Source organism: Micromesistius poutassou (assembly GCF_964030765.1).
Source record: "Micromesistius poutassou genome assembly, chromosome: 5".
NCBI lineage: Eukaryota > Metazoa > Chordata > Actinopteri > Gadiformes > Gadidae > Micromesistius > Micromesistius poutassou.
This window is the reverse complement of record NC_140275.1, coordinates 22,084,742-22,097,018: the sequence shown is the minus strand read 5'-3', so window position 1 is coordinate 22,097,018 and position 12,277 is coordinate 22,084,742. Positions and strand designations below refer to the sequence as shown.

Genomic DNA, 12,277 nt, shown 5'->3' with positions numbered 1-12,277 from the left:
AAGTAGGGGCTGTGTGTGTAGGCCATCAACACTGGGGATCAAAGATAAGCCTTTGGGCTGGAAGTCAAGCACCATAACCAGAACTCTTTCCTGCATCAATTCACATAACTCATTTGAAAGCAATACTTTTACAGCGGTTAGCTGTTCATCAACATTTAGTTGCTGGCCTAATATTTAGTGATATGATCTTCATTTGTTTGGTTGCTACATCAAAGCCAGTGTAGTTGGCGCTCATGTGGTTGACATGAAAAAAAAATACAAAATAGTCGATAATTAGCATTTAAAAGAAGTGTAAAAGTGATTAACAGGTGTCTTATAAATTATGACATGGGTTACGAAGGTTGCTTATACAGGATGACCGGTGTAATTACCTATATCTCAATTAGAAGATTTACACATCAAGTCTGAATTAACATGGTACATCCACCAATCCAACACCTTGAATCAATACAAAATAACCCTTAAGAGATGGAAATATTTCATGTTGAGACAAACCTGAATGGGTGCACAATTGGGGATTTTGGAATTATTTCTTAACCAATTAACATGATTCTATTCTCAATTTTGTTCTGTACACCTCATTGACGCAGCCATCTTTCTACTTTTAATTGAGTTACATGAAACAGGTCATGTTGTAATTACGTTGGATGCATACTGGTCCAACATATGATCTCATTTAAATGCCTGGGAAGTTCCTATATTTAGTCGCCAAGATTAAATCCGATCCCTGCAGATGTTCATGTGAATGTTATTTTTAGTTCATTTGAACACCGTGACGACGTTCAGCCCAGACCACGGGCACCATCTCTGTACCATCTTATCACAACGTCAAATATATTGGATGTTATCTTTATTTTTCACGTAAATAACCTATAGGCGAATAGACATGAATCCACGTGTGAATAAAGTGCGTTCATTTAATAAAAATAACAATAAAACAGGACAATGATTTTTTTTTTAAATGTAAAAAAAACTAAAAAGAAAAGAAAATGTTGCAGCAGATACTTTGAGCATTAAGAAACCCCACCAAATTAGACGAGTTTGGCAAAAATAGTTACTAGGGTGAACTTTTTACACCGCCTTCCCCAAAGACAAACACAACGCGGACTCACGAGGAGTCCTTTGTTAAGTGGTTAACGTTTCCAGCATCACTCGGTTAAAGCGCTACGGTCGGGTTAACTTCCAGACACATGGCTAGCGGGATGTCATCTTGTGACACTATGGAAATTTGAATAAAGTTTTGATTTCAGTGGCCTTGAGAACACAACTGTCAGTGCCACATCCCTCAACTTTATTAGTGGCAACATTAGCGGTAGACTAGTTAAAGGTCTGGTAGTTTGTCTATTAAGCTGCTCATTGAATTTAGCCAAACCAGAGCCAAGACTTCTTCGTTTCCATCTCCTGTTGTCAACACCTTAAGCCAGTGGTTCCCAACCTTGGGGTAGCGACCCAACTTGGGTCCCCTGATACTACAGTGCACTGTGTGTACTTTGTAGTACAGCGATGTGATGACATTCACCAGGACATTCCTGTTAATGGCGACCAATTGATAACCAATTGATGCTAAAAGCTCAAGTTGGGGTTGCAAACATTTTCAGTGCTGGAAATGTCATGAGCCATAAAAAGGTGGGGAACCACTGCCTTAAACCAATTTCAATCTGATGTCGCGAAGCCCTACATGCAATTTAATGTCAACACGATCTGAGAGAGGTCTAAATCTCGCTGGCAGACATAGTGGGCACCGCTTCCTTTTTCTCAGAAACGAGTCAACGTGGCACATGTCTACGCTCAGTCTGGTGGTGGCCCAAAGGGGGGCGGGGGGGGGAAGGAGAACTAAAAAGGACAGGCTGCCTCTCTCCTACTATAATCCCAATATTCAACAATTATCCCCGTTGCTAACCTCAGGGTTACGGCCATGCAACATGCTGTCCCCAATCCCAAAAGCTCCTAATGATCATTCGTCAGCATTGCCCCGGCTCTGAAGAAACCCCCATGACACACAGAACCACATCCCAACTGTGACCCGCTCCCCGGCCTGCGGCCTGCGGCCCACAGCAGGCCGACCCCCGTTCCCTTTACCAGGTACCCGACAGGTGTGGATGTGGGGGAAATGAAACCCTGAGATAACCAGGACTTGGTAACACCTTGGCCTTTGTATAACTGATGTAGTATGGATACATTCACCCCCCTGGATGGTAAACCCCTCATATTAACACCTGGCTGTGACCCAAGACACACCGCCGACGGGTTTGCTTCATGAAGCAAAACTAATTTTAAAAAAAAAGAACCATACAAAATCATCTCAAAGGTCTACCCGAATCACGCTTGTGGATAAGGAACCGTCTAGGAACGTCTATCACGTAGAAGATATAAATATATATATAAAGGAGCGTGTTCTTACCAAAAATAGCTCTCGGAAAAAAAAGGGGGGGGGGGGGGGGTGTCGCTGCCTGTGCATTAAGCACCTGTTCGGTTTACAACAGAGAATTTAGTTTGCATAGATGATCTTAGTAGCGGCTTGGGAAGCTGAGGTGTGGCGGTTGGTTGCTCCGGAACGTATCCATGGTTACGGCGGGGAAGGAAGGGGGGGGGGGGGGGGGCGGGGGTTAGAGTTAGGATTCACTTCTCGATGAGCGACAGCTCCAGTGTCCTATTCAGCTCTTCCTCCTCCTGCTTCTTCCTGGTCTCCTCCTCCTCCTGCGCCCTGGCCGACAGCTCCATGGCCAGCCGCAGCTCCGCCTCGGGGCTGGAGCCCGAGCTGGCCGGGCTGGACGTGTCCCCGTAGTCCGTCAGCGCCCCCTCTGGGAGACTCCTGGAACAGCAAGGGGAGGGAGGAACGCTTGAACGCAATGGATTCATGCGGATGTGCATGCAAGTGTATGCAAGATTAAGAAGACATGCACAAATGGCAAAAAAAACAAAAACGAATTGATGCGTGTAACAAATTTGCGATGGTGACCAGCGCTGGTCATACCTGTCACTTTGGCTGCTGAGCATGGTGTCAGCGGAGTCTCCGTTAGAGTCATCCCAGGCCACATCCTGCACAGACCACAGCAGCACTTAAACCTTTGGAGCCTCACTCAATACATACACTATGGGTTAAACAGCCTTTACAGCTGCAGAGAAACACTGTCTGATCATTCACTCACTCACCATTCATCAACTTACCGTTCCATCCACTGCCGGTTATGATAAGCCATTCATCCCCTGTTCACCCTTCGCCCCCTGTTCACCCTTCGCCCCCTGTTCACCCTTCGCCCCCTGTTCACCCTTCGCCCCCTGCCTACCTGGCCAGGCAGCCCTCTGGACTCCATGAGGCTCTGGTGGATGGCGTACTGCAGGAGCTCCTCGTCCTGGTTGGACGCGGGCGCGTGCCGGCTGCCCCCGCGGTGCCGGTAGTGGCCGGGCACCTCAAACACGGACGGACACACCTGGAAGAGGGGCGGGGCTAGAGGACAGGTGAGCGATGTTAGTGCGACCGCTCAACTTCATTCTGCTACTCTGCTCTGAGTATATAGACAAATTCTCCATGTTCATTTTTAGTAGTTTTAAATGAGTAATTCTTTTTATATTCCTGTCCTGTATTGTACTTGCTGCGGTGGCACCTACATTTCCCCTATCTTACAAAACGTTTATCAGAGTCCTGAGATGTTCCATTATTAAAATAAACTTCAAAGACATGAAATTAAGCGTCACATATTTTCAACCTTGTTAATCCAGTCCCCCCACCAATAACATGCATTCAATCACAAAGTGACTGCAGAAGCCTCGGCCACAGTGGTGAGCAGCGGCAGTCCTACCTGCAGCGTCCTCTCCCTCAGAGGAGGGCGTGGGGGAGACGGCGTCGGGGGTGATCACTTGCTCCTCTGTGCCGCACTTGTTGACGCTGCCGAAGGTGATCCTGGCGTTGAGCACGTGGAACAGGGGGATCTCTGTGAGGGACACACGCAAAACCATAGACATTTAAGGCACAGGTGTTTGAAGTAGCACTGTGTGCTTCAGTGAATGCAGGCTCCTGTTTTATTAGTGGTCTTGAAAGACACCAGGCTCAGGGAGGGGGGAGGCAATCGCAAATCGTGGTGTAAGGATTTTGTACCTTGTTCGTCTATATCTTTTTTTTTTTAAGTATTATTATCTGCCATGTTTTATACATTTGTGTAAAGATTATATTCAGTGATGGTGACCTCTGCCATGAAAATAAAGTCAATGCAATCCTGTATTTGGATTGTTAATGAAGTAGTATCAGCCTTTGGTAGCTCAATTAGTTATTACTATGATAACGCAACTAGATAAGTCCACATTGAAGCGCATAATCATTTCCAAGGTTATATCCTAGTGTCATCTAGATGAGGGATGTTACCTTGTGACTCATTTCGTCTCGACTCATTTCCCTGGCATAGCAATCAGTGAAAATATTGTACATTGCAATCCAAGGACAAACATGGTTGGGAAAACCCCATTAAAAGTGCCATTTGAACCTATGGTCCAATTCCTATATGCATATTTCTATCCATTGTGCATGGGGTCCCTCCGTGAATCTGGGGAGAAATTCTTTTCCCAGAGAAAAAAAGAAAGAAAAAAAGCCTTTAACCAACTTGTATTAGTGGTGCCGACTAGCAAGTGCAATAGTGTTGCAACCTGTGCACATCACAGCAGTTTTTTTTCTTCTGAAAACACTGCGGTCGCTGCTAGCCCTTAATGCCGCTTTTCCACCGCCAGTACCAACTCGACTCGACTCGACTCGCCTCGACTCAACTCGGTTTGGTTGCGTTTCCATCTAAAAAAGTACCTCTTCAATGTGGGCGGGTCGTAGAAAAGAACCTCTCCACCATGGGCGGGTCGTCATTAGGTTTTAATCACGGGAGACGCGATTCCCGGGAAATCTGAATCTGATCAAGACTATTTCCTGATTCCCGGGAAAGGTTATGATGGGAAATAAAATAAAATAAAATAAAAAGCGCAATGACTGCGCGTCTATTGTTGTCATACGGTAACGTTGATAGAGGCGAAACTCGAGCCCTAGGAAAGGAACGACACTGAAACGAAACAGCGAAACGCCGGTCCGTGGACTCCAGCCACGCCGGACACACAACCACGCCCGACACACATAACGACGCGCAGCCTAACTCTAGCCCCGGGAAAGGAGCGACACACACGGCGAAACGCTGATCAGTGTCCCCCTCGGGAGCGGGTTCGTGGACTCCAACCACGCCGGACACAACTTAACTTGAGTGAATATTCCCATTTACAGCCGCTGGCCAATCAGTTACCAGCAGCCTGTTTACGTCACACAAAAGTACCTACTCCGCTGGCATGGAACCTCGACGGAGGTAGTACTAAAAAAAAGTACCCGGTACTAGGTACCAGGTACTTTTTTTGCCAATGGAAACGCAAATAAGGCGTGGCGAGTCGAGTCGAGTCGAGTCGAGTAGGTACTGGCGGTGGAAAAGCGGCATAAGTCTCGCTCTTGAGGGTGCCATCTGCTGTTCAACCTACAAAGGCATGCACAGCGCATTCAGGTTTCAAAAGCTACGTCCCCCCTAGTCTTCTTGAGTCCCGCGACATGTCATCAGAATAATGATAATACTACTGAATATAAAGGGGGACTACAGGAAAACCATCTTGACCGCAACATGAGAGTGGGCATGCTGAGGTCCCACCTGTGGAACGGCCATCACACCAGATCCCCCCCCCACCCCCTAAGCCACTCTACAACCTCCCCACTCCTTAAGTTAAGTTAAGTTAAGTTATCCTTTATTGTCCCTTTTTGGGGGAAATTCTTTCTCTGCTTTTGACCCATCTGGGAGCCGGTGAACACCCAGAGCAGTGGGCAGCCGCAGTGCAGCGCCCGGGGAGCAGGTGGGGGTTTCAGGTGCCTTGCTCAAGGGCACCTCATCCGTGGATGAGGACGTAGGAGAGTGTTGCACAACCACTCCCCCCATCCATATTTTTGCCTACCGGTCGGGATTCGAACCGACCACCCTCCGGTTACCGGTCCAACTCTTTAACCAGTAGGCCACGGACGCCCCCCCTCACACCGCCGCTGGGCGTGGCAGTACCTATCTTCACAGGGAACCCGGGGGGGAAGTTGAGGGTGACAAAGTCCCGCAGACGGGCGAAGTGGGAGCTGGTGCGCGCCATCAGGTCTATGATGGGGGTCACCTGCTCCACCAGGGACAGCGGGTGCTCCTCGCTCATCCACAAGGTGCCCTTGAACCTGCAGAGGGCCACACGGGGACACACACAGCACAGCTCTGTGAGCGCCACTCGTAGGAAGGACGTGTGACGGCTACCATAGGAGAACAACGGAAAGGAAAGCGAAAGGAACAACTAGGGTTTATAAAGACACCATGAAGGGTAAGGTGATTCAGACAGGGGGCATACACAAACAAACTGTATAATACAAAGTGTGATAAAGTGTGAGGTATACAAACAAAGTACGATAAAGATTAAGTAAATAGCCTGCAACTACACCAGGTAGGCAAACACATTGCAGGCTAGATAGCTAGGCTTCCGATCACATTTATACCCAGAGAGGGATGTTCCTTATTAGGCATCCGTTTGGGAAATGATTGCATGAAAGACGCAGCCTCAGTTAATATGAAGAACGAATATAAGGCCGGCCAGAAGAACACCAGAATATGTTCGCTCACTTCTGCGTCCGGATGCTGAGCTCAATGGGCCGGCCGATGTCTCGGTCTTCCAGGTCAAACTCTGGATCAAAGTACTCCTCTGGAGTGATGGCGGTGGGGTTGGTGGCAGTGGCATACTCCAGAGTCAGGTCCTGCAGGGGCAGAAAGCCCAGAGCCGGTCACATCAGTGAACCCTGTGTGCAGTGGAGGTCAGCAGGTGCTCGGTCCAGCTTACCCCCTGGGCACTGATGTGCTGCTCCACCGTCCCGAGGAGGGACTCCAGCACGTTCCTCTCACCTAGGAGGGGAGAACGGGTTTAGGATCCTCCCGGTCCGACAAGAATTACACAAAGATCTTTTTTCTCAAGTAGTGAAACGGGATGGCACACACTTTTAATCCTGGTCTTCTCCTCGTCGGTGAGGTGTTCTGTGCGAGTGCGGATGATCACATTCACGTTGTTGACACTGAAAACCTGCCAACACAGCAGCCTGGTGGGTCATGCCAGCCGACCTACCAAAACCGGTTGCTTGCAATAATATTGACATGCAATGAATAAAGTGAAGACCTGCTGCATACCAACCTTTGATTCAAACCCGTTGACCATTTCCGTTTTGTCAGTTCTCCATCCCCAAATCCCTGCCTTATTTCTGTTAAGAAAATACAAGAATGAATGAGCATGAATGAACGCAATTGTTGGTACAATGACGCTAGTAGACTCATTTAGTTGAACCCTATTCCAATAAGAACCATTGGAGGCAGTGGGTCAGGGCAATCTTAGTATTAACATTTTAATTAACCATTTTAATTAACCATTGTTTTAGTCTTTACTGGATTCTTTTAGGATAACATTGCTACCTGTTCATGTTTACTAAATAACCAACACATTGTTACTGGTAGATAGGGCTTTTGGTGTCTTTTAGACTTGTGTGAACATTGAAATAGATGCTAAATATTTACATTATTAAAATCCTTCTTCATTCAGGGCGTTAAATGCTTGTGTATCCTCACACTGGACGGAATATTCAAAATAGTGTTTGAATATCCAACTACAAATCTAACAAATGGTAATTCATCCAACAAAGACGGGCGAGAGGTATACATTTTATTTATTTTTATTGTACGTTTTTTCATTAAAAAAAACGAAACAAAGCATTCAAATGGTTCATTTAGATTTGAAAACCTACCCAAGAAACAAATATCTGAATATTTGTGCTCAGCCCTGATATTTTTGAGTTTGCATGATCTACGCGCACACAACTATATCTTCACAGTCCCGATACAGTTCCAGGGCTAGCATCTAGCCGAGGAACTTGTCAAATCAAACAAACTCGATCCAGGGGATGAAAGATCATAACTAGAGCAATCGTACTAAACGATCCCATTCATAACCACTGTAGTAGTTGCAGTAAAACCAAGAAAGCGAATAATATCAAAACTGTGTCAATGATAAGACCCATAATGTATAATACTATAATAACACTGGAGGAGAAACCAGCTGTAACTTTTTGTTTAAACAGGGCAAAAGGAAAAAGAAGCACCCTCACCTTTCGAAGGCGATGTCCTTGGTGTCCAAGTAGGTGTTCACGATGGACGTGGTCAGACGCTTGGCCACCTCCTGCTGGGCGGGCTGCATGGAATCCAGGGTGACCTCCTCTATCTCCTGGGAGATGTTGAAGCGCTCCGTGTCCACCACTTCATCGTCGTGATTCACCTCCATCAACTCTGCACACGCATCTGCAACACAGGGAGACGGAAAAGGACGACAGAGATCAACAAATCAGACCACATCAGACGGGTGACGCAGAAAGACATCCAATATCATAAGTAAGCAAATGAATTGTATCTTATGGCGTAAGTAGGTTGATTTAGACAGGGGGGTTGGGGGGGGGGGGGGGGGGGGGAAATTGTAAGGAAATGAGGCCAGACACAGTCAGTGAGACGTGCGCGTACCCTCTCCTCTGAAGATGTAGCTCCGACGCCCTCGGATCCAGGTCATGTTCTCGAAGCCCAAGAGGGTGGCGTCCACCCGCAGGCTGGCCCCGCTCTTCCAGATGCGACACACGTCACTCGGACAGACCCGTGACACCAGCGGGACTGTGCAACGGATCACACAGAGGCGTTACAAACAAGGAGAGCAAGGTCCGTCAGCTCAATACATGTGCATTAACAAATGTGGCGGAATGAGAGATAACGCCTTGGGATGGGTCATCTAGCTTTCGAGGGAAAAGTTACACATTACAAAAAAAGTAACAAAGACGAACATAAAAACTGAAAACAAATACAAGCATTATGAACAAGCTATAGTAGTGTTCCCATCTCCCTGCTAGTTTCCACTAAAGCTTGTTCTGGAGGCTTTATACCTCCAGGAACCCCAGCTGAGGGTTGTCGTCTTTTATAGGGAAACCCAAATGGCCGATTTTTATATTCCGATAAATGGAATATCAACCAAGCATGGATCCATGAAGATGAGGGGAAAAAAGGGCTTACTCCAACTGGTGAACTCCCACTTCATTTCCATATAGAAATCAGGCGACTGTGGAACAAAACAGGAATATGCAATGATTGCTTTGTCTTGTGACCAGATAAACGACAGGTAGAGGAAGTATAGGGGCGGGGTTGTGAAGCCTGACCTCTCGGATCTTGGCCAGCAGCTCGGGCACCCCTCCCAGGGCAGTGGAGGCCTTGAGGTAGTCTCTACGCTGGAGGACCAGTTGAACCATCTCTGGGTCACCCGTGCTGACCGCCTCCTGTAGGGCTGTAGACGCACAACACATCATGAGGTCAAACAGGAGGGGAGGATTTAGCTCAGATCTTGTGAAGAATAAAAATAAAATGTGTTTTGAGGATCACTGCAGTTAGTAGTAAGGTCTAGACTAGAGAATGGTCAGGTTCTGCATCTACTTTTCAATCAACTTTATGGTGGTGAAAACGGAAATCTTACTGAAAAGACAAAGGGAAAAAAAAAAACAGCAATGTGACGTTAATGGGTCACAAAAAAGTGTTTAAATTGTCGGAATTACATAATAATCTATAGGGTACTTCAAGATAACATTAGTACTTATACATGTGCACAGACAACGCTCTGAAAGAATGTTTACAGAAAGCAGTGCCATTTTCTGATAAAATTGCAATGAACACCGACAACAACATTTAAATAAAGGAGTAAACTCCCGGATCAAATCTGCGAGCTCATGTTTTATTCGCCCCTTTGCCCCTTTTCGAATTGGTCGCGTTGTCAGGCCGCGGAAACCCAGCATACCTGTCCAGTTATTAGCATTCTCTTTGGTCACTTGAGCACCGTGGCGGAGGAGGACCCGCACGGACTCCAGGTGCCCAAGGGACACGGCGAGGTGCAGCGGCGTCCGGCCCCGCGGGTCCACCGTCTCCACGTCATTCTGGAAAAAATGACAAGCACATCACAACATGACGACAGTATGCCTCGCGGAAAGGGTAACAACATATACACATAACACTGCACGGATTGTCCGGCGACAGATACGTGGACGCCCTTCATGCCCTGAACATATGTCAAGCCTCGGCTGCCTCCAGTGCGGAGCGCCCGCAGTGATGGATGGCCTACGTTCATTTGACGGCTGTAGGGGAACAAAGTAGCTCACTTTCGGTTAAATGAGGGACGTCGTTTCAAGAAATAGACTATGACTGATGTTCAATACAAATTGATGTTCACAAACCTGCGCTAAATCTCTCTCCAAACTCCTGTAGTCGTTCTCCCAGACCGAAGAATGCAAAGGGAACTTCTCCCTGGTCTCCTCGCTAACGTTAGCGGCTGTCATCCTCCTCCTTTATGCGTCTGAGAGTGCGAGCCGGCTCACAGCCAGGTCCATCGGAGAGACCGCCTCACACGGGGCTTATTCTCAAAAGTAAAACTGAAAGAAAGGCTTCTCTGGGTGGTCCACAACATTGACACCGACGTATGCTAACCGGTTCGGTGAGCAACTTTACTCCAGGGCTTCCTCTAAATAAAACTTTTGAACAAGGAAGTGTCGAGGCTGTTTTATTATCGTAGGGGTGCTTTAAATTATACTCAAGGAGAACTGCAAGTTAATCAACACCCCTTGTCATGGCTACTTATCAGTTCACTATTTATAAAAGATCTAGAATTATAAAATGGGAATTCTATATCTTGTAATACATTTTAACGATATTTGATGGATACTATTATGTCCATGTAGGGCAGCAAATAGTAACGTCCAAAAGTAGAACCAACCATTCAGAAACAAACGGGGGTGCACCATCCGAGCACTAAGGTGTTGTCCTGATAACATCTGAAATAAACCAACCGTATCAATATAGAAATGTAATACATACAAACGAATGACATATGAGCCCTTTGAGGATGTCATACAACAACGATGTGATAAAAAAAAATGAGTATATGATGTGTTCATACCCAACGTCACAAAACGTGGTACATTCCACTTTGCAAGGAACAAATCTCGCAGCAATAATATTTTCTGTACTACGTTTCAATTGTACGTTTTCCGCATTCTCGACAATAGACCCATACGGAAGAAGTCTCGATCATATAACTGGACGACATACATTAAATGTGCATTATATATACTGGCTAGACCAGAGGAGCGGTTGACCCATCATATTTCGGTCAAACAACCCAATAACCCAAACACTTCACAATTGGGTTGTGTTTTCGGTCTGATGCACACAGAGCGACTGATCCCATCACGAATGCACTAAATAAAACGCCACATCGTAAGAATAATCGGAGCCATTAAATAAACCCATTTGAACCATTGAACCACGTCAGCTATAACCGTCCTAAGCGCCCGAGCCGACGCGCTACCCCCAGCACGGCTGCGTGCAGCGGGCTTATGACACAAGGCACAGCTGCTGCCAGCCTGGTAGTAGTAGCCAACGCGGTGGTGCCGCAACGAACCTAGGAAACTAACTACCATGAAAAGGCTGATCCTTGTGGCTAAATTGGCCGATTTGGCGCTCCTACAATAGAGACGTGTGAACCGCGATACCGCCGACCGTCGCTGTGTAGACGGAAACTTGAGCGGTTGAATGCAAGGTTATCATCAACTGGAGAAGTAGGTCGTTCACAGACTACACGCAATTAGCTAACGGCGGCTAACGCGGAAGGCATCCCTCTTCTTCACAGGGATATCAATGACTAGCGAGGCAGACGGAGCGACCCACTCCTGACATTGATCACAAAGCCGTCGTCCTGCGCGCAGCACCACCATGTCCAAACGAGTCCGCAATACGGACGTCTGTGCTGATTGCAGTGCTCCAGGTAAGCGTCTGCTACAACTTCATCCACCCTCACGGGCATTGCTTTTAAGCTTGAACCTAACGTGTCATCTGGCCTTGGCTAATTAATCAGCTGTTCGTTATCTAGTGTATAAACATATCACATAACAACAGCAGACAGCACAGCTGGGTTGTTTTGGGTTTTTCTATTTCATCTCTATTGGTTTAAAAATTAATATTCAATGAAAAGGCAGGTTAGTTTTGTTGTAACTTTGCTCAGATGTCTGTCTGGGATGCATGAGGTGATTTTTTTTTTAATCGCCTCGTATACTTTTGCTTCAGTTCCAGTGTGTATGCATCCCGCCTGGTTATTAATCTGGTGGGTTTGACAGGACAGGAGTAGGTCTCGT

At 46.8% G+C, this 12,277-nt stretch overlaps 2 protein-coding genes across 5 annotated transcripts in view; one reads left to right on the top strand and one right to left on the bottom strand.

The window, feature by feature from the left end:
* Positions 1-833: 833 nt before the first annotated feature.
* On the bottom strand, positions 834-10,639 carry ankrd13a (ankyrin repeat domain 13A). Its single transcript, XM_084468335.1, has 15 exons — positions 10,325-10,639; positions 9,892-10,027; positions 9,263-9,387; positions 9,120-9,165; positions 8,583-8,726; positions 8,177-8,366; positions 7,213-7,279; positions 7,023-7,104; positions 6,868-6,929; positions 6,654-6,784; positions 6,060-6,217; positions 3,801-3,932; positions 3,288-3,448; positions 2,975-3,039; positions 834-2,812 (listed from the first exon to the last, which is right to left on the bottom strand). The coding sequence occupies exons 1-15, from the start codon at positions 10,424-10,426 to the stop codon at positions 2,620-2,622; spliced, it is 1,794 nt and encodes a 597-aa protein (XP_084324461.1). The 5' UTR covers positions 10,427-10,639; the 3' UTR covers positions 834-2,619.
* A 542-nt stretch (positions 10,640-11,181) lies between these two features.
* The window catches only part of git2a (G protein-coupled receptor kinase interacting ArfGAP 2a), a 23,281-nt gene continuing 22,185 nt past the window's right edge, over positions 11,182-12,277 (top strand). For all 4 annotated transcript variants that reach the window (XM_084468640.1, XM_084468641.1, XM_084468639.1 and 1 more), the window contains exon 1: positions 11,182-11,910. In XM_084468640.1, the coding sequence (XP_084324766.1) occupies positions 11,859-11,910 (52 nt within the window). In that variant the 5' untranslated portion in view covers positions 11,182-11,858. The remainder of the gene's footprint in view (positions 11,911-12,277) is intronic.